This window comes from Hemicordylus capensis, chromosome 5, assembly GCF_027244095.1.
Source record: "Hemicordylus capensis ecotype Gifberg chromosome 5, rHemCap1.1.pri, whole genome shotgun sequence".
Classification (NCBI taxonomy): Eukaryota; Metazoa; Chordata; class Lepidosauria; order Squamata; family Cordylidae; genus Hemicordylus; species Hemicordylus capensis.
Genome location: NC_069661.1, coordinates 186511524 through 186535086, shown reverse-complemented (window position 1 = coordinate 186535086; position 23563 = coordinate 186511524). Strand labels below are relative to the sequence as shown.

At 42.3% G+C, this 23563-nt stretch overlaps 1 protein-coding gene across 1 annotated transcript in view; it reads left to right on the top strand.

Moving 5' to 3' along the window:
• The window catches only part of LOC128327428 (uncharacterized), a 112223-nt gene that overhangs the window by 8204 nt on the left and 80456 nt on the right, over positions 1–23563 (top strand). The window contains exon 3 of the mRNA XM_053256229.1: positions 15716–15807. Coding sequence (XP_053112204.1) covers positions 15716–15807 — 92 coding nt within the window. The remainder of the gene's footprint in view (positions 1–15715; positions 15808–23563) is intronic.

Below are 23563 nucleotides of genomic sequence, written 5' to 3'. Positions count from 1 at the left end.
ATTTCACATTTGAGTTCCGTCAGAACTCTTGGGTGGATGCCATCTAGCTCTGCCTTATGCAGGGCATTGATTAAGCTTTTATTATCCAGACTGGACTACTGCAGTGCCCTCTACGTGGGGCTGCTCTTGAAGACTATTTGGAAGCTTCAGCTGGTTCAGAATGCTCTGCAAGGATGCTTGGAGGGGGGAAGTTGTTTCGTGAGTATCACACCCATCCTGCGGCAGCTTCATTGGTTACCAGCCCACTTCCAGGCTGTATTCAAGGTGCTGGTTCTGACCTTTAAAGCTCTACACGGCTTGGGGCCGGTGTACCTGTCGGACCGCATTTGCCCATATGCATCTGCTAGGGCCCTCTGCTCATTGTTTTAGGCTCTGCTCACAGCCCCGCCACTAACAGAGATCCAGTTGGTGGGGACTAGAGACAGGGCCTCTTCAGTTGTGGACCCTCGGCTTTGGAACTCCCTCCCTGAAGAGCTTTGCCATGCTCCCTCCCTCAGTGTTTTTAAAAAACAACTTAAAACACACCTTTTTAAGGAGGCTTTTTAATGCTCCATTTTTTGTTATATCTGGTAGGTTCTTTAGCTTTTTATAATTTTCAGTTTTTAGCTTTTAAAATAACTTAATTTGAACCTAATAATGATTGTGGTTTTTTACCTGGCTTTTAACTTGTTTGTTCAGTTTGGTTAATTTTATTACCTTTATTGTGGCTTGTATCTATTTTATTATTGTGAGCTGCCCTGAGCAGTAGTGTACTAGATGGGAGGGGTATAAATATTTTACATAAATAAATAAGGAAACAAAACTTTGCATTGCCAAGGAAAGGGAAAGGAGGAGCTCTTCAAAAATTAAATGCTTGTTTGATAAAATCTGGGAGTTGCTAGTTATAGGACAAGCTCTCTTCCCAGCTAAAAACCTTGCTCATCCCAATTATCAGTGTTTCATTTTAGAACGTTGGTTACCTTTTTAAATTTGTATTGATGCCTAAATAGTTTGGTGTCATCTGCAAATTTGGGCACTTTGGTTGTTAACCCAACTTCTAGATCATTTATGAACAGGTTTCTTTGGTTATTACATGTGCATCCTACACTTTCTCCAAGGTTATGCTAAAGACATTCCAATCAAAAAATGTAATCTGCATTCATCACTGAGCATACCTGTTTTCCAATAATCTGTTTTCCAACGAATAATAGATCTTGGTTTGTTTTTGAGTGCAATTCAAAGTGTTGTTTTTAACCTATAAATCCCTAAATGGCTGAGGACTAGAAGATCTCAAGGAACCCAAGAACAGCTGTTAACAGCTTTAAAAAAGTTATGAATGTTACGATTCAGTATTGTGGCTATTAAAGCAAAGTGCTACGTGTGTGTGTGTGTGTGTGTGTGTGTGTGGTTTTTGTTTGTTTGTTTACAAAATCACTATATGGCTTGGGTACCTGCCTTTCCCTATATGAATCTGTGCAGAAGCTTCTACCTTTGGAGGTTAGGTGAGTGGCTATCACGGACAAGACTTTTTCCGTGGCCCTCCTGGCTATGTAATGCCAATTTCAAACAGATGCATCTGGAATGTACTTTGATTTCTTTTAGATGCTAGATGAAAATGTTTTACTTGGTTATTACATGGGCATCCCACACTTTCTCCAGGGAGCTCAGGGTGGCTTACATGGGTCTTTCCCCACCCCCAACATTATGAGGATAAAATTTTCATTTTATCTTATAAGAGGGGTTAAGCTCAGTGTTCCCTCTAACAGGGATTCCCAGAATCCCCAGCTGCAATGGCTTTTGCCAGGGAATTATGGGAATTGTAGTCAACAAGATCTGGGAATCTCTGTTAGAGGGAACACTGGTTAGGCTGAGAGCTAATCCCTCAGGGTCACTGAGTGAGTGTCATGGGCTGAGGAGGGATTTGAGCCTCGATCTCCACTGACGTAGCCCAACACACTAACCACTGCACTATAATGGACTTTGGCAGCTTTTAAATGTGGACAGTGGCTGTTATTTATCCCCTTTTATCTGTTTAGTGCTGGTTTTAAGTATTTTATTTGTTTTTGTTCTCAGTCTTGTTTTTTTTTTTTTTAATTGATGTAAGCCACCTTAAACTTTAATGTGATGGAAAGATAGATCTTTTAAACCAATCAATGAAATATTTTCATTGGACAAAAAGTCGGTGGGTATATAGCTATGATCCTCTAGGGAGGATTGTCAGCAGGGACAAGACATGCCTTTTGGTTACTTTTCACTTTCCCACATGTGGAGAGAATTGCCTTCATAGCTGGGCTTTTTGACAACCAAATGGAGATGGCCTCAGCCACTTAAAAATGGTGTATTTCCTCTAATTCCTCTCCAAGAGAAGCAGAAAAAACTGGCAGAGGGCATGGGGATCTAGTTGCTTATATGAAGAAGAGAGGTGAGGTCGGGGCTTCAGGAAGTCTGCTCTTTGCCCACCCACATCGATCAGGCGGTGGGGGGGGGGGAGAGTGGGGGAGGAGGAAATAGGTGTGTGCAGAATCAACCTCATTTCGCCTAAGATTAAACACATCCTTTCCTTGTGGCGGTGGAGGGAGGAAATGCTGTGAAAACTCCAGAGATCCCAAACTCACAAAGTTTCTGTTGCAAGCAACAAAACAAAACAAGCCACAAAGTGTGTGCTAAGTGGTACAATTAAGTTATTTTTCTTTTAATGCCCCCCCACCCAACTGCTGAAATCTGTAGGAATGAATCAATCCAGCTTTGCATTAACCAGCAATTCTTCATTTGGGTTTAGGGAGAGTTATTTTAATCAGCTTGCGTTCTCTCTCCCTCCCTCTCTCTCTCTCTCTCTCTCTCTCTGCAATGCTGAAAACAAACAAAAAGACTTTGCAGTTTATCATCTACAAACAGTATTTGATGAAAAATTGCCATTCTTTGTTAATATGCTAATATGTTCTATACTAAAACTTTGTCATACACTTACCTATTTAAAAAAAGCCTATGCAAAATACTTTCATTTGAAAAATACCTGTTACTATTTAAAATCCATCTTCCAAGTAAAGATGTTTTGATTATACAGGGTTAAACTAACATTTACTAAAAATCAGTATGCTTTAACAACCTTACAGATTACACATAGATACTGGGGTGTATGAATGTGTGCATGAGGGTGAGTTTTGACTTGCATCTTAACGGATCTAATAAGCAGCTATTCCTTGTATGATATCTCCTAAAACCGCAATTGTAGAATGCAGAACATGTTCTTAGTTTTCATTACAGATTGATAAAATACCCTTGGGCTGCCAATTCTATCACCTACTGTAGTTATTTACAGTGTCAATAAAGGTTCATGTCAACCGCTACTGCATATATTCTGTACAAAGCAAGCAGGGCATAGCTGGATAGCTCTGTCTTGCTTGTCAAGGAGAAGGAGAAGGAGAAGATTTCTTTGTTATTGCACGATGATGGCTCAAGGCTGCTCTGGGATGGGACAGGAGACAGGTTTAGAAAAAGCTGCTGGAGGAGGGACAATCATGCACATGGTTCACTGAGAAGCAAAAGGGACAGCAGCGGGATAATGCCTTTATAATGTCTGGAATGACATGAAAGAGTGAGCAAGCTTGTGACTTCCTCAGAGCGCTTCTTCAAACTGAATGTAAAGCAGCAGCCAGGAGGAAGAGAGAGCAAACGATGTCGCTGGTTACAGTGAAAATGCCCCTGCTTGTAGTTTGAGGCAGACATTTAGCTTGAACCCCATGCTAGGTCCAAAAAAAATCTTTAAAATCTCTGCTTGTAATTACCAAAGGCCACTAAAAAAAGAAGAAGAAGGAATAGCTGCAAGCCCTCTGAAGATATCAATAGTCACACTTTTTGAGTGCTGCCTCTAAGACTAATTGGCATATGGAAGTGCCTTGTGGAGTGTAGAAGTAAAAAGAAACATGGGAGTCTTTATTTATTTGTTTGTTGTATTTTTAGACTGCCTTCCTGCCTTGGCCAAGGCACCAAAAGTGGTTTACAATATTAAAAATAAACAAATTACATAAGATTAACAAAGCAATGCTGTATCAGGGCGTTGATGGTCTTCGTTCTCAGGAGCTGAGAACAGGAGCTCCTTGGCCTGGGTGCCTCCTTTCTTGCCTTCCTCTTATCCCATTATTAGTAAAACTGGAGATTAATTTTAGGAAGTGTATATAGTCTCACCCCTTCCCCTGCTTGAAACCCCCTTGTATAGTGCTCTATTCTATATAAGGACTTCTTACCACCTTGTGCATAACCACATGGTGAACTGTCCATGATAATGGGGAAATCACTCACTCACGGAACACCTCCCTAATCAGAGCAAAAGAGTAAGCCGAGCGAGTGACTAGCAATGTGCCTCGGGTCCCAAGACCACTTGAGATAGCCCCATAGTCGTCATGGCTGCTATGAACTCCCAAGCTGCTCCTGGCAACTTGTGCCTGAAGTGAACATTGATCCCTTTCTCACTATCAGTGAAAAAGGGCTCCGATCTGCAGTGGAGGAATTCTTAAAGTGCTTACTTCCCTGGCAGACTATCGAGGAATCCTTCCTGGCTAGACGGATCACCCGCCTAGATGACTGCCAGCTACTACTGACAGGGATCCATCTTCCCAGTCTCCAGAAATTCTATAATGCACTGTGCAAAAGCGTGGTGAATTATAGGGATCCTCCTGGCACTCATGTGTAGGTGCCGTGTGGCACCAACACATGAACACTAAGCCTGGTTTAAGGGCATCCTCGTGCCCAAAATCCGGGGTACAGTAAGTGGCAGGCTCGCTACTGTGCTGCTGCTGGAAGCCACACGCACTGGCAAAACCGGGCTGGGCTTCGTTAGCCCAGTTTTGCCTGCATGTGTGAATAGCTCCATTGAATGGGGACTGATTTCTGAGTAAGCATGTTTAGGATTGGGTCATTACACTAGCTGGGTTTCTGTACCTTTCAACAGCTGGGTTTCAACAGCTGGGTTTCTGTACCTTTAAAAGTCAACGGTCTTTCAAGTTGCGGCCACTGAAATTTCTTCTGCACAGCTATGGAAGGTACCAAAAGCCAGTGGTCAAACATTGGCTGGGCTAAAAGCCAATTTAACTGGTTTAGGGACAAGCCTGATAGATGCTCAGATGGCTTCTGTTAAAACAAACGGCAGAGGCAAGTAGAATTGCAGCATCTCTTGTTTTCGTACGTTTTGTCCTATTCCCTGAAAAAACAGTGCTGAGATGTCCCCTTTAGTTTAAGATGAGCTACTGAAAGACATAAAAGGGCAAAGAGGAGCCACACTGCGAGTGGGGGTGGGTGGGTATTGTCACTACAGATAGTAAAGGCTGAACTGAAGCCCTTGATGTCTCTTTTCATTGGTTTGAAGGCCATTATTGAAATGCAAGTAATGTCTTGTCATGGTTCATGCTCATCTTTCTTTTACAATTAACGTAGCTTATTAAAACCTCAACTTTGTTTTGAGACCTTAGCAAACTTGAGGCTGCAGTACACATCTGGCCATTTAATTAATGTATTAATTTATTTCTCTATGTAAACCGCTTTGGGAACTTTGGTTGAAAAGCAGTATATAAGTATTCGTTGTATATGTTTTAAAGTCTCAACAGAAGGAACTTATGCAGTGACAGATAAAAGATCCAAGCAGCAACAAAATGGGTACCCATGATGGAATCCAGTGGCCCCAGGGCTGGTGACAAGGCTTGGAATCTGTAATGATAACACAGATAGCAATGTTCGCTAAGAGGCAGGGAGGGAGGGATAATCTAGCGGGAGTCAGCTGGGTGGCATGGGTTTGAGAATGTGATCTGCATGAAGAGGAGCCTTAACAAGCTACAAGAGCTTAGACAGGATGGGGAATGGGATCCACAAGTCCCAGAATCCTTCAGAAATGATCTTAATATGGTGATATTAATATGGTGTTATTTGCCCTATATGCTTAACAGCAGTTCTTAAATGGGATATTATCCTGTAATATATTCATGTGCATTATATCCCAGGACAGGGGTTTCCAACCTTGGGCACCCAAATGTTGTTGGACATTGTTGAAGTCCCATCATCTTCTGTCACAATGGCCTTTGTTCATTGTGGTTGCGGATGGTGGGAGTTGCAGTCCAGCAATGTCTTGGGAACTCGAGGTTGGGAACCCATGTCTAGGATATATGTTGCAGCTATTGGTGGCAGAGAAACTGAACTGGTATTAGTCCTTAATAATCTTATAAGAATGCACACAGCTATTTCTGTGTTTCCATCAAACGCATGTGAGTACACACACACACACACACACACACACACACACACTCTGATTCAAATTTCCTTTCCAATCACTGCCAGTTACTAGAACATTTATAGGTTTTTTAAAAAACCTATACAGGAATTAGTACTATGTAATTTTGAGTAGATTAAGGGCCAATTTAAATATTATATGTGACCTTCATGGAGATGTTACTGAAAAGTGCTTACCCACACTGCTACACCACAAAGTGCAGCTGTGTGGGTATCTGCATATAACCAGTGCGGGGGTAGGCAACCTATGGCATGGGTGCCAAAAGTGGCATGCGAAATTACTTTGAGTGGCACCCAGGTGGACCCCTGAGAAGAGGCCGCCGCACTGAATTTAGCAGGAGGCAGTTCTTCTGTACTAGATAGTCTTCCTCCATGTCCAGAAAATGACACTGGAATTTCTCCACATGTATACCCAGCATTAGTGCTGCTGTCTATTATAGGGAATAGTTATCAGCAGCACCATCATAGCAATACATAACCGCTTGACACTGGGAGATCTAACTTCCATTTCTTTTGTGACCTCTCACTGTACAGCTGAGAGGCCACCCTGTAGGCATGTCATCATACCTCAGCTCTCTAACTGGAACATAGGAATAAGTAGTGACTTCACTCACCCTAACCCCTGCTAACTTGGCAAAGAGGCACTTTTTAATGTGGTGATTCTCTTTATTTAGCAGGGGGAGCGTAACTGGCCCTATCCACCCCCAACACAGTACCTCCAGTGACTGTTGCTGGTGTCTATCTTCTGTTTCTTTTAGATTGTGAGCCCTTTGGGGACAGGGAGCCATCTTATTTATTTATTATTTCTCTGTGTAAACTGCCCTGAGACATTTTTGGAAGGGTGGTATAGAAATTGAATTAACAACAACAACAACAACATACTTGTGAGGATGCATAGAATAATGCAGTCATAGAATAATGTATAGGAGCTGGCATCAGCGGGTGCCAACTCAGGCACTTGTTCGGGGCCCAGGGTCATCAGAAGGCCAATTCCTGAGCCCTGGGGTCATGCCCAGTGCTTATCTCCTTGCAGCAGCAGTGCAGTTCTCTTAGAAGAGAGAGTCACTCCCTTGCTTCCTTCTTCTCCCACCCTCTCCATCCACAAATGGGACTTTCTCCCAGAGCCACCTGTGATTACACACATTGGGCTCTGAAGAAGGACCTTTCATGAATGGGGAGGGCAAGGGGAGGTGAAAACAGAGTGAGTTGCTTGGCCAAGCAACCTGGAATATAGTCTCTTCTAGGTACCCTCCCCATCTGCGGATGAGCTTCCTCCAGGGTCTCTGGAAGAAAGTTACCATTTGTCAATGTGAAGGATGTTTGGAGGAGCTGCTGCTGCTGCTGTAGAATCTCTGGAAGACTACCAGCCCCGCCCCACATCCCATGCTAAGGTAAACTAGGGTCTGCCTATAGAAGAAGGAATTTCAGAGCTCACTTGCTGAGGGCCCCGCAGACCCTATAGCTGACCCTGTTATCTCTCCTGAACCTTAAGGGTAAGACGAACTGTAATATAAGTAAGACATGGGGTCCCTGTGTTGCCTTGTTCTTAAGCAATATGCATACAATTCCCCCCCCCCCACACACACACAACCACTGTAAATTAAAGTTGAAATTTTATACATTTATTTAGGAGAGTTCAATATAATCGAGTAGGTAAATGTGTACAGGACTGAGATGTAAGATCTGTGAAATGTTTGAAACCTTATAATGAAGCCTGAAAGGCTACCCCTTTCTACCTACCTGCAGATTATCTCAGCTAGGGCTCTGGGCAGGCGGATTAGCAGCACAGACAAGTGGCGGCTCTCTTGCCATCTGCCTGTGCCTTGCCTGGCAGCTCCAGGGGTCGGGTGAAGGGAAGCGGTGCCATGCACCCCCAGAGCCCCAGTAATGCACTGTGCAAGTGTGCGGTGCATTTCTGGGAGCTCCCTGCTCCCATCCCCCCCTCCCCAAGTGTGAGGAGACACACAATCTAATAACCTGTTTTTTGGGGTGCGCTCACACCCAAAACCCGGGTTAAGTGGCAGGCTCCATAAGCAGACTTACGAAGCCACGCAGCTCCCAGCGGTTCTCACAACCAGGAGGAACCAGGCTGGAATCCCTTAGTCTGGCTCCTGCTGGTCGTGATAGTAGCTTCAATATCTAGTTTGACACTACACCCTGCTGTGTCTCTAATGCAAATCTTCGACTGGAGGCAAGGCTGGTGAAAGTGGAAGCAGGCCTGGCACAGCTCATACCTGTATTGCTGCCTGTAATTTCAAGTTACTTAGTTTTATAGATTTTACTTGCAGCTTATCTCTTTTGCTTTTATTGTTATAGCTTATCTCTAGCTTTTTAGAGAGTACAGAGCATCACCCTATTACTATACTTTATTACTTTTATTATAGTTGTCAGACTCCCAGGGGACATGGTGGGCTCCTGGCCCTTCTTGCACCCAGAATGACTGGATAGGTACAGAAAAGGTCAGCCTCAGGAACAGCATTTCTGCATTCAGCCAGTTCCCGCTACTGGGGTTCACCCAGCTCCCATACTCAGAAGCAGCTCCTCCTCAACAGCTGCTTTGTCTTTAAATACCCTAGTGCAGAGCTGACAGGGCTTAAAGCCTACTTCCAGCCCTGCCCCCTTCCTGACCTTGCTTCCTGTTTCCTGTCCCGCCCAACCTAGCTGTCTCCCTGGAGCTGTTCCCTGTAGGTCTTCCTGCCTTGCCCTCTCAACCCCACCAGGACCCGACCAGCCGGGAACCTTCTCACCCCTGCTGTCCCCTGAAGGGAACAGAAGCACCACAGGAGGGATGCCACAGCTCTTCCAGACTCCACAGGGCCACAAAGGAAACCAAGCAACATGGCATCCTGACAATAGTTTATGTTGTTTTTATTATAGCTTATAGTTATTGTTCTAATTTCATAGTTTTTTTAACAGATTTTCACAGATTTTAACTTTATGCTACCACCATTTAACTCTATAGTTATCAAGGCCTTTCATATGACTAGGCAGGCAGATAGGCATGCTGGCAGTGGGGGAAGGCTGTGTCCAACTCACCTTCCCCCCAGACAATTAAGTAAATGTTGCTGGGAGCATGGATCGCTTTCCCAGATTATCCAGCACAGATCTCCAGAGATCAACTTGTCCTGGCCTCCGGATATCCTTCAATGTACCACACGATAAGTGCGGTGCATTGGAGGATTCTCCCAGGAGCTCTAGGCTAGGAATGTACACAAACAGTTCATGCCCTCCCTGGGGGTGCCTTTAAAAGAGCAGGTAAGGAGGAGCTGAGCTCCTTACCGACTTGCCCCCATCCCACCGCTTTCCCTCCGCCTGCACTCGGTTTTTCAAGAGAAGTGTGGGGCTGCAGCACTGCTTCCTGCAGCCCTGATTGGCATTGGCACACACATGGCTTGGGTGCACATGCACCAACCATTTGCATAGTGTGCTGACTATGCAAATGGCTGGTGCACATATGCCCTGGACATGTGTGTGCCAATGACGATTGGGGCTGCAGGAAGCAGTGCTGCAGTCCACACATCCCTTGAGAAACCGAGCACTGTTGGAGGGAAAGCCGAGGGACGGGGGCGATCAGGTAAGGAGCTCCTTACCTGCTTTTTTAAAGGCAACTTTTTAAAAAGCCATGTTATTATTATAAATAAATAATAAATAAATACCCCCCCCCGCCAGTCAAGCCAGTTTGAACCCTGGCTTCAGCCCTCCAGCTCTTTTTGGCCTCCAACTCCCATAATTCCCAGCTACAGGGGCCAATAGTCAGAGCTGATGAGAGTTTTAGGCCAACATCTGCAGGAGTGCCAAAGTTGTGCAGCCCTGCCCTAAGTGAACTCAGTGGTTGAGTATTTGTCTATTTGGAAATGAAATGGGGCCACTCAAAAAAAAGGTAGTGGCTTTCTACATACATAACTAGGGCTCCCTTGTTATACAGAAGTATATATGTTGTAAATTAAAAGAAAAAGAGAATTAAAAACCACTTGTGATGCTCTTGATAGTTAAAACAGCCCTGTGATCTTCCAGGACCTTGCACTTCAAGGATCTGTGGAATACTGAAAACCCTTGACCCAATAGGTTAAAAAAGATGGGGTGGGATGAATGGCAGGGAGAAAGGGGATTCTCTTGCTCAGGTTTGTAGTCACCAGATGGAGTACACAGAAATCAAATTGATTACATTATTAGTGCAATGAGGTGGAAGAGCTCAGTTATAACAGCAAAGACATGGCCGGGGGCCAGTTGTGGAACTGATCATGAACTGCTCATATGCAAGTTCCAAGTCAAGCTAAAGTGGAAAAACAATGCTATTCCGCTTCCACGATATGATCTTGAGAATGTACCCACCATTTTCAAGGAGAACATCAGAACCACTTTGAAGTTCTGAACCTCATTGATAGGGAACCAGAGGAACTGTGGAATGAAATCAAAGAAGTTGTTAAGGATGAATGTGAAAAGAGACTGCCAAAGACCAAGAAACAGAAGAAAGTAAAATGGATATCAGAACAGATGGTGGAAATTGCCCAGAAGAGGAGAAAAGCCAAAGTCAAGAAAGATAAAGACCTCAGGAAGGAACTTAATAGGGAATTTCAGAAAGCTGTTAGAAGAGACAAGGAACATTACTACAATGACATCTGTAAAGACCTTGAGGATGGAAATAGACACGGAAAAACAAGGCAAGTTTTCCAAAAGATCTCTGAACTCAGAGGGAGGTTCCAACCTTTAATTGGTATGTTAAGGGATGCCAAAGGACGGATAGTAACTGACTCAGAGAAGATCAAACAGAGATGGAAGGAGTATACTGAAAATCTGTACAGCAGGGACGTCAACATCCAAAATACTCTAGAAAATATTCCCTACTTGCAAGAATCTCTAGTACAGGAAGATGATCAGCACTCCCATCACTACCAAGTCGGAAGGCTACAGGAATTGATGGAATAGCTACAGAAATATGGCAGGCAACAGAAGAATAACCAGTCAAGACTCTAACCAAACTATGCCAGCTAATTTGGAGAACAACACAGTGGGCAACAGATTGGAAGAGGTCAGTCTACATACCCATACCAAAGAAAAGAGACTTAACAGTTTGCGCAAACCATCGCACAATATCCTTAATTTCACATGCTAGCAAAATAATGCTCAGGATCATCCAACGCAGATTAGAGCCCTATGTAGAAAGGGAAATGCTGGATGTTCAAGCTGGTTTCAGAAAAGGCCGAGGAACAAGAGACATCATTGCTGATGCACGCTGGATAATTGAGAAAGCCAAAGAATACAAAAAAGCAGTCAATATGTGCTTTTTTGACTACAGAAAAGCCTTCTATTGCATCAACCATGTCAAGTTGTGGGATATCCTTAGGAAAATGTGTATCCCAGAATATCTTATTGTTCTCATGAGAAAACTATACACATGGCAGGAAGCCACAGTCCAGACGGAACATGGTGAAACAGACTAGTTCCAAATCAGAAAAGGAGTAAGACAAGGCTGTATACCTTCTCCCTCTTTATTCAATTTGTATTTATTCATTCATTTATTTATTCGTTCATTCATTCAGTAATCACATTTATATACTGCCCAGACTTTGGTCTCTGGACATATACTGAGAGAAGCTGGATTGGAAGAAGATGAGCGTGGTTTTAACGTTGGAGGAAGAAACATCAATAATGCTACGCTGATGACACCAGTCTGATAGCTGAGAATGCAGATGATCTGCAAGCTCTAGTAATGAAGATCAAGGAGCACAGTGAAAAAATGGGACTACAATTAAATGTAAAGAAGACTAACTAATGACAATGGGTACAGCAACCAGCCTCAGAATTAATAATGAAGACAGTGAAGTGGTGGATAGCTTTTGCCTTTTAGGAACAACCATCAACAGTAAAGGATCCAGCAGTCAAGAAATACGCCGCAGATTAGCACTTGGTAGGGTTGCAATGAAGGCCTTGGAAAGGATATTTAGAAGCCGTGACGTGTCTATATCTACAAAGATTAGAATCGTTTGGACAATGGTTTTCCCTGTGACACTCTATGGATGTGAAAGCTGGACTTTGAAGAAGCAAGATAGAAAAAGCATTGATGCTTTTGAACTTTGGTGTTGGAGAAGACTTGAGGATACCATGGACAGCCAGGAAAACAAACAAATAGATCATAGAACAAATCAATCAGAATTTTCACTCAAGGCACAAATGACCAGGCTCAAACTAACATACTTTGGACACAGTATGCGAAGACCCAGCTCCCTTGAGTGAGAAGTCCATAATGCTGGGAAAAGTTGAAGGAAAGAGAAGAAGAGGATGACCAGCAGCAAGGTAGATGAACTCTATTATGACAGCAATGAATGCACCACTGAGAGTCCTTAAAGGCCAGGTTGAAGACAGATAATCCTGGAGAGAATCTATCTATGTGGTCGTTAAGAGTCAACACTGACTTGATGACACTCAGTCAATCAATCAATCAATCAACATTAGACTACTTTGCGTTTACAATTGAAGCAGCTATAAAACAACCCCCACAAACCAGAATAGCTACTTTTCAGAAACCCCCAGAATCAGGGGTTCTCAGACTTGAGTCCCCAGATGTTGTCGCTGGGGATTATTGGAGTTGAAGTCCAACAACATGCAGGGACCCAAGTTTGAGAACCCCTCTGTGAATAATTCTTTTTCCAAATTAGCTTTATATTCCTTACCCTAAAAACTGTTTTGATTTTTGTTAACTTTTGAGAAGAATGAGAAATGATTTAAAATGAAACACATTTCTGCTTTCAATGACTCAGAATGAAGCCATCAGTTTTTATTTTATTTTTAAAAAAATGTTTATCAGCTCTCTTTTCAACAGAGATAATGTAAAAACAACATTATTTACTACCTTTTAATGTGATTTTCATGAATGCATCACCCACATGCAGTTAAACATTCTGATTTTTTTTTTAAATCAACGCTGTTGCAGATCTGCTTAGCAGAGGTTTAGGTAATAAAGTGTTTATGACAAACACTGACCTTTAGAATTACCCTAATAAAAAATGAAAACAAAAGATACTGATGCTATCAGAAAACCCTACTTTGGAAGCATACTGTTTCCAGTTACTTGCTTATCAGCATTGTTTGAATTAACTGTGACAAATATGCTGTACCCTTTTCCTCAATTAACTTTTCATTCATTCACAAATTCAGTGGGGCTCACCCTGTAATAGGACCCTTCATTCTTCAAAGAATTTGGCTGACCTGCTAGAGTCTTCAACCAATCAGAAAAGGAAAAAACAAAAGGCTGAGATTAAACCCCAAGGAATTGCAGTGATCCTTGGGTTTACTTGCAAGAATAACATATTGGCACTTATATAACATGTAGATAGACAGACATTTAGCAAACCTCAGGTTATCCAGTGCAGCACAGCAAAGATTTCATCATTTGGTTTGTCATCTTATCCATCAGAGTGATTTTGAGACTTGTCTCATCAAGAAGTTAGCTGGCTATTGGACAAAAGGAACTTTCAACATACTTGTTATGGATTTAGACAGACATCAATGTCCCAATTCATTAGAAAATCAGAATGAAAAGAATAGGAAGTGTACTTTACTGCCATCAGCAAGACTGGGAAATCATAGCTTTGAAAGGTCAACTAACTTGTGAGCTTGTACATTAACTACTTTTCAGAAACAGACTGTTCAAAATAGGATACTAAACATCTTCAGCTTTAACTGATTTTAAAATTGAACTTTTATTTGTGTTAGACATTTTTATCCCACCTTTCCATCCAATGAATGTCCAGTGTGGCCAACAACATTCATAAAAAATAAAAAGCAGCTAAAATTAAATATAAATAGTAGAATGATAATAAAATAAAGTAAAGATAGATACAAGCCAAAACAATGATAGTGCGATGAAAGCATTTTAAAGCACTGCCAGATTAAAAGCCTAGCAAAACAACAACAGTTTATTATTAATTATTGTTATTATGTTTTTCCAAAGCACTGTACAACAGAAAGATAAAAACAAACAACAAATTCAGCATTAAAATCAGACAAACTAAAACAAAATAGCAGCTGTGGGAGTGGGTGCTATTTTCACTGGAAAAACATTGAGGGAAGGGTAAAAAAACCTCTCTTCCAGCACACAGGTCACAATCCAAATTTCCCCTGCTATTTGCCTCCTGCTATTTGCCAAGACCGAAAGAGGCAGAAGATCCAATGGGATAGATTTTTTCCTGTTATTGGCCCCAAGTTGCAACCTGACAATACTAGCTTCTACAGAATTGTTAAATCCGCTACCCCCCTCCCCTTCACTCTCTCTTTTGGGCACTAAAGAAACAGAGACAGAAATGTAAGGGTGGATTCTCTTAGGCATATTACTTTTGTATGATGTAGTCCATCAGAAGGCCGGTTCAAATGATACCAGCCCAGCACATGTGAAGAAAGAAGGGTGGTCCCAAGAGTGCACCCATCGGGACATCCTCTATGGATGTACGGATGCCATCTTGGTGTGTCTCTTGAATAGTGTGTGGGGGCTGTTCACACACTACAAATACTTGTATTTGTATAATAGTATTTGTTGTGCATGTTTAGAGGCTTTTCAGATGAGTAGCCCCTACATATGATCAAGACATGTGCCAAGCAGGAATCAGGTTGTCTCGGAGAGGAGAGCTGGTCTTGTGGTAGCAAGCATGACTTGTCCCCATAGCTAAGCAGGGTCTGCCCTGGTTGCATATGAATGGGAGACTTGATGTGTGAGCACTGCAAGATCTTCCCCTTAGGGATACAGCTGCTCTAGGAAGAGCAGAAGGTTTCAAGTTCCCTCCCTGGCTTCTCCAAGATAGGGCTGAGAGAGATTCCTGCCTGCAACCTTAGAGAAGCCGCTGCCAGTCTGTGAAGACAATACTGAGCTAGATAGACCAATGGTCTGACTCAGCATATGGCAGTTTCCTATGTTTCCTGTGTTTGAGAGTGTCCCAATGGATGCACACTTGGCACTGAACCTCTTTCTTCATATATGCCAGGCAAGTATCATCTGCTTTTTGCTGATGTAGTTTTTGTATGCGTATTACCATAAATAGTTGCCTTCAACTTCTTCCAGCATGTGCCTGTCTGCATAGTGTGGAATACCACACAGATGGAATTAAGCCTAGCTTTGCATGTGCAAATTGACTCCAAGTAGAGTAAGTCCCACTGAGTTCAGTTCCTTGTTTCCTCATAAGTATGCTTAAGATTGCAGTACAGGAGGCCCTCTTTATTCACAGGGGTTCTGTTCCCACCTATTTCTGTGGATGATGAAATGGCAAATAAAGAGACCTTAGCCCTATGGGGACAGGAGGTGGGGTTTCCTAAGCATACTGGTGTTGAAAATCACAAGAAAAAGCAGGGGGGAGCAGAAATAAGCACAGTACCTTGCTCTCTAGCTCTCCAGGAATGCCCCTCAGACTTCCAAATCCTCAGATTTGTGTTCTTTTTAGAGGTTTTTTTCTTTTTCCCCCTTTTTTTGCAGAAAGCGGCTACAAAATGGCTCAGCATTACAAAATGGCGGCAGGAAATGACATCAGAACTAACTTCCAGCTACTCAAGATCCACGCAAGACAGGTGAAAATAAACTTATCCCCCCCCCCGCAAATAAAGAAACTGGGTCCCTTTGACCGAACCAACCATGGGTATGTACAACTGTGGGACTTCAGATAACGAGGGCCATCTATATTGGGCTGTCTTCCAAATATGGACTTTGATCATTGATGGAGAAAATCTGGAAAGCTTCCAGTGCAATTGTTTAGACTACTTGACTGATGGATATATAGAAACATTTCCCCCCTAATGCAATTAGTGTGCTAATATTAACAACAAATAATATGTATTAATTTTATTGCCTCAAGAAAAAGTTTTCAACTCTTTTCAAGTTGTGAGAAATGTAACATTTCTTCAAAACAAAATATTGGCTGACATCTTGACAAAATTTACTTAAGAAAGCTCTGTTGAAATTAAGAACATAATACTTAAGAACAGCTCTGCTGGATCAGGCCCAAGGCCCATTTAGTCCAGCATCCTGTTTCACACAGTGGCCCACCAGATGCCTCTGGAAGCCTACAGGCAGGAGCCGAGGGCATGCCCTCCCTCCCTCTGTCACTCCCCTGCAACTGGTACTCAGAGGCATCCTGCCTTTGAGGCTGGAGGTGGCCTATAGCCCTCCAACTAGTAGCCGATGATAGACCTCTCCTCCATGAAGTTATCCAAACCTCTCTTAAAGCCATCCAGGTTGTTGGCTGTCACCACATCTTGTGGCAGAGAATTCCACAAGTTGATTAAGCATTGTGTGAAAAAATACTTATGTTTGTTGGTCCTAGTTTTCCTGGCAATCAGTTTCATGGGATGACCCCTGGTTCTAGTGTTATGTGAGAGGAAGAAGAAATTCTCTCTATCCACATTCTCCACAGACCTCTATCATGTCTCCCCGCAGTCGTCTTTTTTCTATACTAAAAAGCCCCAGGTGTTGTAGCCTTGCCTCATAAAAAAAGGTGCTCTAGGCCCCTGATAATCTTGGTTGCCCTCTTCTGCACCTTTTCCAGTTCTACAATGTCCATTTTTAGATGTGGTGACCAGAATTGTATGCAGTACTCCAGGTGTGGCCGCACCATAGTTTTGTATAAGGGCATTATAATATTAGCAGTTTTATTTTCAGTCCCCTTCCTAATGATCCCTAGCACAGAATTGGCCTTTTTCACAGCTGCCACACATTGAGTGGACACTTTCAATGAGCTGTCTACCATGACCCCAACATCCCTCTCTTGGTCAGTCACCTACAGCTCAGATCCCATCAGCGTATACTTGAAGTTGAGGTTTTTCATCTCAATGTGCATCACTTTACACTACTGGTTTATTGTAAATGTTTGCTGGTCAATGACCAAATAAACTTATAACTAACTCACTTTACACTTACCAACACTGAAACCCACTTCCCACTTTGTCGCCCGATCCCCCAGTCTGGAGAGATCCTTTTGGAGCTCCTCACAATCCGTTTTGGATTTCACTACCTGAAAGAGTTTGATATCATCTGCAAATTGGGCCACCTCACTGCTTACCCCTACTTCTAGATCATTTATGAATAAATTTAAAAGCACCAGTCCCAGTACAGATCCCTGGGGGACCCCACTTCTTACTTCCCTCCATTGTGAAAACTCTCCATTTATACCTACCCTCTGTTTCCTGTCCTTCAACCAGTTAGCAATCCACACATTTACTTGTCCCCTTATCCCGTGACTGCTAAGTTTCCTCAAGAGTCTTTGATGAGGAACTTTGTTGAAAGCTTTTTGGAAGTCCAGGTATTCTATGTCAACTGGATCACCTTAATCCACACACTTGTTAACACTCTCAAAGAACCCCAAAAGGTTTGTGAGGCAAGATTTACCTTTGCATACCTAACTTGTCCTTTTAATTTTAACGGGTTTTCTTCAAATAAATGTTATCAAGATGTCAACTATTTGGAAAAAACAAACACCAAACCCTAAGGGTGGATAGCTCCTCAAAGCTCTGATGTGTTTTAGATTTGTTTGTGGTGAGGATATCTGAATCCAGTAAAAGTTGTATAGCACCAAAAAGCACAGCAATAAGCCACAGTCATAAAAGCATGTCTGTCCAGAATTCACAGCCATTTAGAGGAAAGTATTGAAACAGTAATAGGTAGAATCACAGTCTGAAAATTGCCTAACAATATTTATACTTCGTCCCCCTCCTAAAACTAGCACACACAGCAACTGTACAACGTGCACCGTTCCAAACACAACTTCTTCAAATTTATTAGCCAGTCTCACATAGTGGAAAAGATCCATCTGTCAACAGTACAATGATCACTTAGATCCTGAGCATGAACCAAAAGTATCCCACTTCACACATGACATGTTTTCCAACACAGAGATAACATCCATGGTAGAGGTGGGGGAGAGAGTAAACATCCATGTATCCTATGATGTATGAAAAACACAATAATTTATTTTGCCCCAATTACATATATTCAGAAACCATATTATGCTGCAGCTTCCAAATATTTAATCATGGCAAAACAGAGTGAGCACACTACCAATTCAATAGTGTATCCATTTATGCAGGAAAAGTATCATATGAAGCAGCTTGAGTTGCTTCAAGAAAAAAATGTTTTTGACTCACTAGTGACACGTAAGTCCACCTATCCCAATAGCTTATCTTCAGCTGCAATTACAGTACATGCAATCAAATAGCACCTTTGTTAGGCTGCAACGGATTAAGGAAATCTTTGTTAATTGTGTAAGTTTTAGTCAAGGTTGTTCAGCCTCAGCCGCCTCAGCCAAGGTTGCCATCGCCTCAACTGCCTCCACCAGAGATAAATTATCTGAGAAATGTCAGTGACTGTTAGTCATGATGGCTCTGTGGAACCTCCATGTTCAGAGGCAGTATACCTAAATGCCAGTTGTGTGTGTGTGAGTGATAAATTGTAGATAAAATGAATAACATTTGTAGTTGAATCCCACAAATTTTCAACTGTTCTTTTACTTCTCTTTTGCAAGCACATTAATTTAAAAATCTATTACTTATATTTTATTCCTCTATCAGTGTAGTCTCAGGGGGAGAGATTTCAGGGGTGGGGCCATTTATACAAACCAAGTGTCAATTCTGCATGCATATATATATATATATATATATATATATATATATATATATATACACACACACACACACACACACACACACATTCTGCTTTTTTAAAAATAAGAAAGCTAGTAAATACCACCTGCAATCTAAAAGTGCATACACACAAAATGACACAGATAAGCAGCAGATGGTGGAACAATGGCTGTGTGTGAATGAGCAATCGTAAAAAAACTATTGGGAAGAAAAAGGGTTGGGGTGGGGAACTCCCAACATAGGGAATGCCTTGATCAATCTAACTGCATCATAAACACCATCAGTACTCTGAGAGATCCTCAGCACTTCCCCAGTAGCATGCTGAGTACCATCCAACCTGAGGGGACCATCATCCGGCACTACTTCGACAATCATTCTATTTTGTTTATCCATGTGGTTTTCTTGGTAAAATACAGGAGTGGGTTACCATTGCCTTCTCTCGCGCAGTATGAAATGATTCCTTTGTCGTTGCCATTTAAGTGATCATCCGCCTCCAGCACCTTCCTATATCGCTGCTGCCCAATATAGGTACAGGTTTGCTTTAGCTGGGCAGCTGGGATGACCTTCGCGGTTTGGGTGACCCTACTGGGAGTATAGCGTACTTCACTCATCCCTCCCAGGAACACCCCCTCACACACACACACACACACACCACGATAAGGCAGCATAGCAGGACTTGGGGGAGGGGGGCAAACAAAACTTACCAAAAGTAAAAGGACAAGAGAATCAGCACAAGACAAACACATTCGGGCAAATGGATAGCAAGACTTGGATGGTCTCTATGAGTATATATATTCCAATCTCCAAAGCAAGTCTCATGCACACCTCACAAATAAATGCAACATGTTAAGCACACTTCAGGAAATATGTCCCAGAGCACTTATTATGGACATGTGTCATAATTGTTACAACCAGGAATCGCTTCTGAGTAGTCAAAATTGATCCAGGTTCAATTTTCCTGAATCAAATTGTAGAAAGGAAATTATATTTTCCTTTCTATTCCAAGGAAAATAAATATTAAGGTTGGGTTCCAAAGAGCGACCTATGTGCTGAAGGAGTTTTTTACTCCTTGGGATATCAGACTTGAATACATGCTTCAGAGCGTGTCACAAACTGCTTATGAAACTCTCCATTTTCAAACTAGGTTGTCCTTGCATCACAGGGAGTTGTGGGGGGAGGAGTTTTCTACTCCTTAGAGAAGCACAAGCTCTTTGGAGTAGAATTAGGCATGGCGTTATTTGGTTCCAGGTCAATGAATTTGGGGGTGGGGGGATCAGGTATGGTTCACCTAATCCTGTGAATTTTGGATGGATGGAAGTAAGAGCTGGTTCATCTATTATATACAGGGGTGGTCCTTTCACGAGGCAAGGTGAGGGGTCACCTCATGTAGATTACTGGGGAGTCAGCAAGGCAGCAAGATGCCCCCTGTAGAATCCAGAGGAAAGAGTTGTAGCATGCAAGGACAAGGCAGCGGAGTAGAATCAGGAATATTAATGGTTTAACGAAATAGACTGCTTTTTATGCATTTGCTGCTGGTTGTTTGTTAGCCCCGTCTCTACTCCAGGACTGGACTAAAAGTAACTCGAGCACCATTCAAAAGCTGGCCAGGGTCAAGGAATGGGTTAACCAAAAACACCAACGCCCCACCACTGCCATCAGAGCAGCCCTTCAGGACTGATCTGACTACTGCAAGCTTTGCAAGGAGTGCCTCACTTTACACTCCTTGCACAGCTTTCAAGGTGCACAAGAACAGAAAAGGAGGCTGCTGGGAAACTCCCCTCCTCATCTCTTCCCTTGTGCCACTTACCAAGCTTACAAGGATTGGTTTTGAAAGGAGGCTGGTCTCTATCAGAGTTGTGAGGCAAAGCAGCATTTGGTGCCTCACTTCAAGCATGGCAATCCATTGAGTCACCCCGGGTGCTTTCCAGATTACACACTGTCCAACAGTAAAATACTTCAGCTTGGCAGGATCGTTTTGAAACGTAAACAGCCTGCGCAACCCTCCTACAATGGGAAAATACAGCCTTTTCTTTTCTGCTATGCACATGCAACGTTGAAGGGCTAAAACGCAAGAATAAAATCCAAAAGAAGGCATCGGAAATGTGAACGGCACCTTGCTGACAGCGCAGGGACTGCGATGTTGAAACACAGGCAGTACGGAATGTTTCCCAGACTATGGGAGACACCTATATTGGGCAGCAGTGATATAGGAAGATGCTGAAAGGCAACATTTCATACTGCATGGGAGAAAGGCAATGGTAAACCCCTCCTGTATTTTACCAAGAAAACCACATGGCTCTCTGACGACACCCACTTGATGGCACAACTTTACCTTACAGAAGCACACTTAATGGACACATAGTGACACTGTTGTAGCATGTAATCTGGAAAGCACCCCGCTGACATAGAGATAATCACTGTGTTGGAAAAAGCATCATATAGACCTCATTACCATATCTGAAGTTGTTGTGGGAGAGTTTAGTTTGCTGCTCTGGATGATTCCTTCCAATTATGGCAGTTTGATTCACGTACTTGCTGTGAACGAAACTCGCACATAATACACATCCTGGTTAATGATGTATGTCCATACCTTTTCCTGCTCAGGGAGATTTTTTCATGTAGGGAAAATGTTTTGTATGAAGCAGCTCTATATTTAACTATAATTCATGAATATTACAATTAATCTACTCCTGATCCTGACTGCATTTCTTATTTTTGCAATAACAAAGAAAAAAAATCATGCAGATTCTCCAGGTAATTCAACTGATATAGGAGGATACCCATTCAATACCAGGCCAGTCAAAATATGCAATTCTTACATTTAAAAGGGTTATTTTAGTTGTTTTAAAAAATAAATTATTAATATTATATTTTTAATATAAAATGCCCTGTTATGATCTCCCCCCCAAAATCTTTTTTTTAAATGCAGGTCACACATAAAACTACATAGAACAGCTGGTCAGGCCTTGCCAGGGTAGTTTACATTAGGCTTGCTTCTCTTGAGAGAGTCATAGTTTAAACAAATGGTTGTGTCTATTTTAATCATTTTTGTCCTCCTTTGAAGTGTTTCCCCCTCCCCAACATGAGCATCCCCCCTTTAAGAATCAAGTTTAGCTTTACAAATTGGTCTGCTCTGTCACATCTCTACTAAACACAGCTGTGTTACTACAATGTAAACATAGTTTGAGAAACATGGACAAAGACTTACAAGAGAAAGGTTTCAAGTGACTCTCACATATGGGGCTAGCTTTGCTGTCTGTGGCATTATGAAGTTAATGTGGATAGATACTAAGCCATGAGCTGGATGTCCTAAGGTTCAAACTCACCTCAGGCATGAATACACTGGGTGACCTTAAGCAAGCCACTTTATCTCAGCCCCCACCTGCACCCCAACCCCAGGCTGTAATACCAGCTAATTATATTTGCCTGCCTTGCATGATTACTTTAAGGGTGGAGACGAATATATGTGAAGGACTTTGAGCACCTGAGGAAAGTGCTGCACATGAATATACTAAGCATCATTATTCTAAAATTAGAATAGAATGCATTGCACATTTCACTAGAAAACACTCTGATTGTATCTGGTTTGTACCATCAGCAGAGACATTAGCGACACAGTCATCACAGCAATTGTATTAAATGTTCAATATGCCACAAAGCCAGCATTAACATGAAGCCATGTCAAGCAATTACTTCTGGCAGTAAATTCCAGAAGGGACAACCACTTCCTGTCTCCAAGCTCCATTCTCTAGACAACATACTACTTACTAAACAACGTACATACTTACTAAATAAATAATACGTTTGAAAATACAAAGATAAATAAATAAGCTTGGAACCAAATAAGCAATACATTACTTGGTAATTTATTGCACATTTACTAAATAATATTTTAAAATTAACTTCAGTCCCTGTGTGTGTGTCTGTGTGTGTGAGTTTGCCTCCTTGGTTAGGCCACCTAATCTTGACATTGTTGGTTAATGGTCAATGAGCTGCTATTTATTATCTTCCATCACTCTTAATGATTTGGCAGGTAGGTAAGCAATTCAACAGTATTCCACATGGGTGGCAGGTGGGCCAAGGGAGTTTGCACATCCCTTGTTCCAGAAGACTTCTAGCAAAATATTTCCCATGCATAAACATTTCCATGCTGACTTATATGGTGCAAATCCTTTGCATCAGATGTGCACGATACCTGTACCATGGAGCTCAATGATGACAGCTGGTGCATTTGTACAAGATAGGGGCTAACCTGAGTTTCTCCAGCTGTTGTTGGACTCCTGCTCCCATCATCTCCAGCTGGAGTCCAACAGCTGGAGTGCCTCAGGTTGGCCACCCCTGGTACAAGGTTTTTTTGCCCATAAAAAGGGCCACCTGGAATGTTTTAAATATGCCAAATTAACAGGATTCCCTGGATGGTCTCCATCTGTCTGCATCTCCATTCTATTGCAAGTAGAAGCCATCCCTCCTTCTCGGCTTTCTCCTCTACCACCCAGAATGGATCCATCCCTTAAGCTCAGTGCTACTTTTTCCAGGAAGGAACCTTTACAAAATAATATTTATTTTACTACATAATATTTACTAAATGATATTTAAAAATTAACTTCAGTCCCCGTCTGTGTGTCTGTGTGTGAGAGTTTGCCTCCTTGCTTAGGCCACCTAACCTTGACACTGTTGATTAATGGTCAATGAG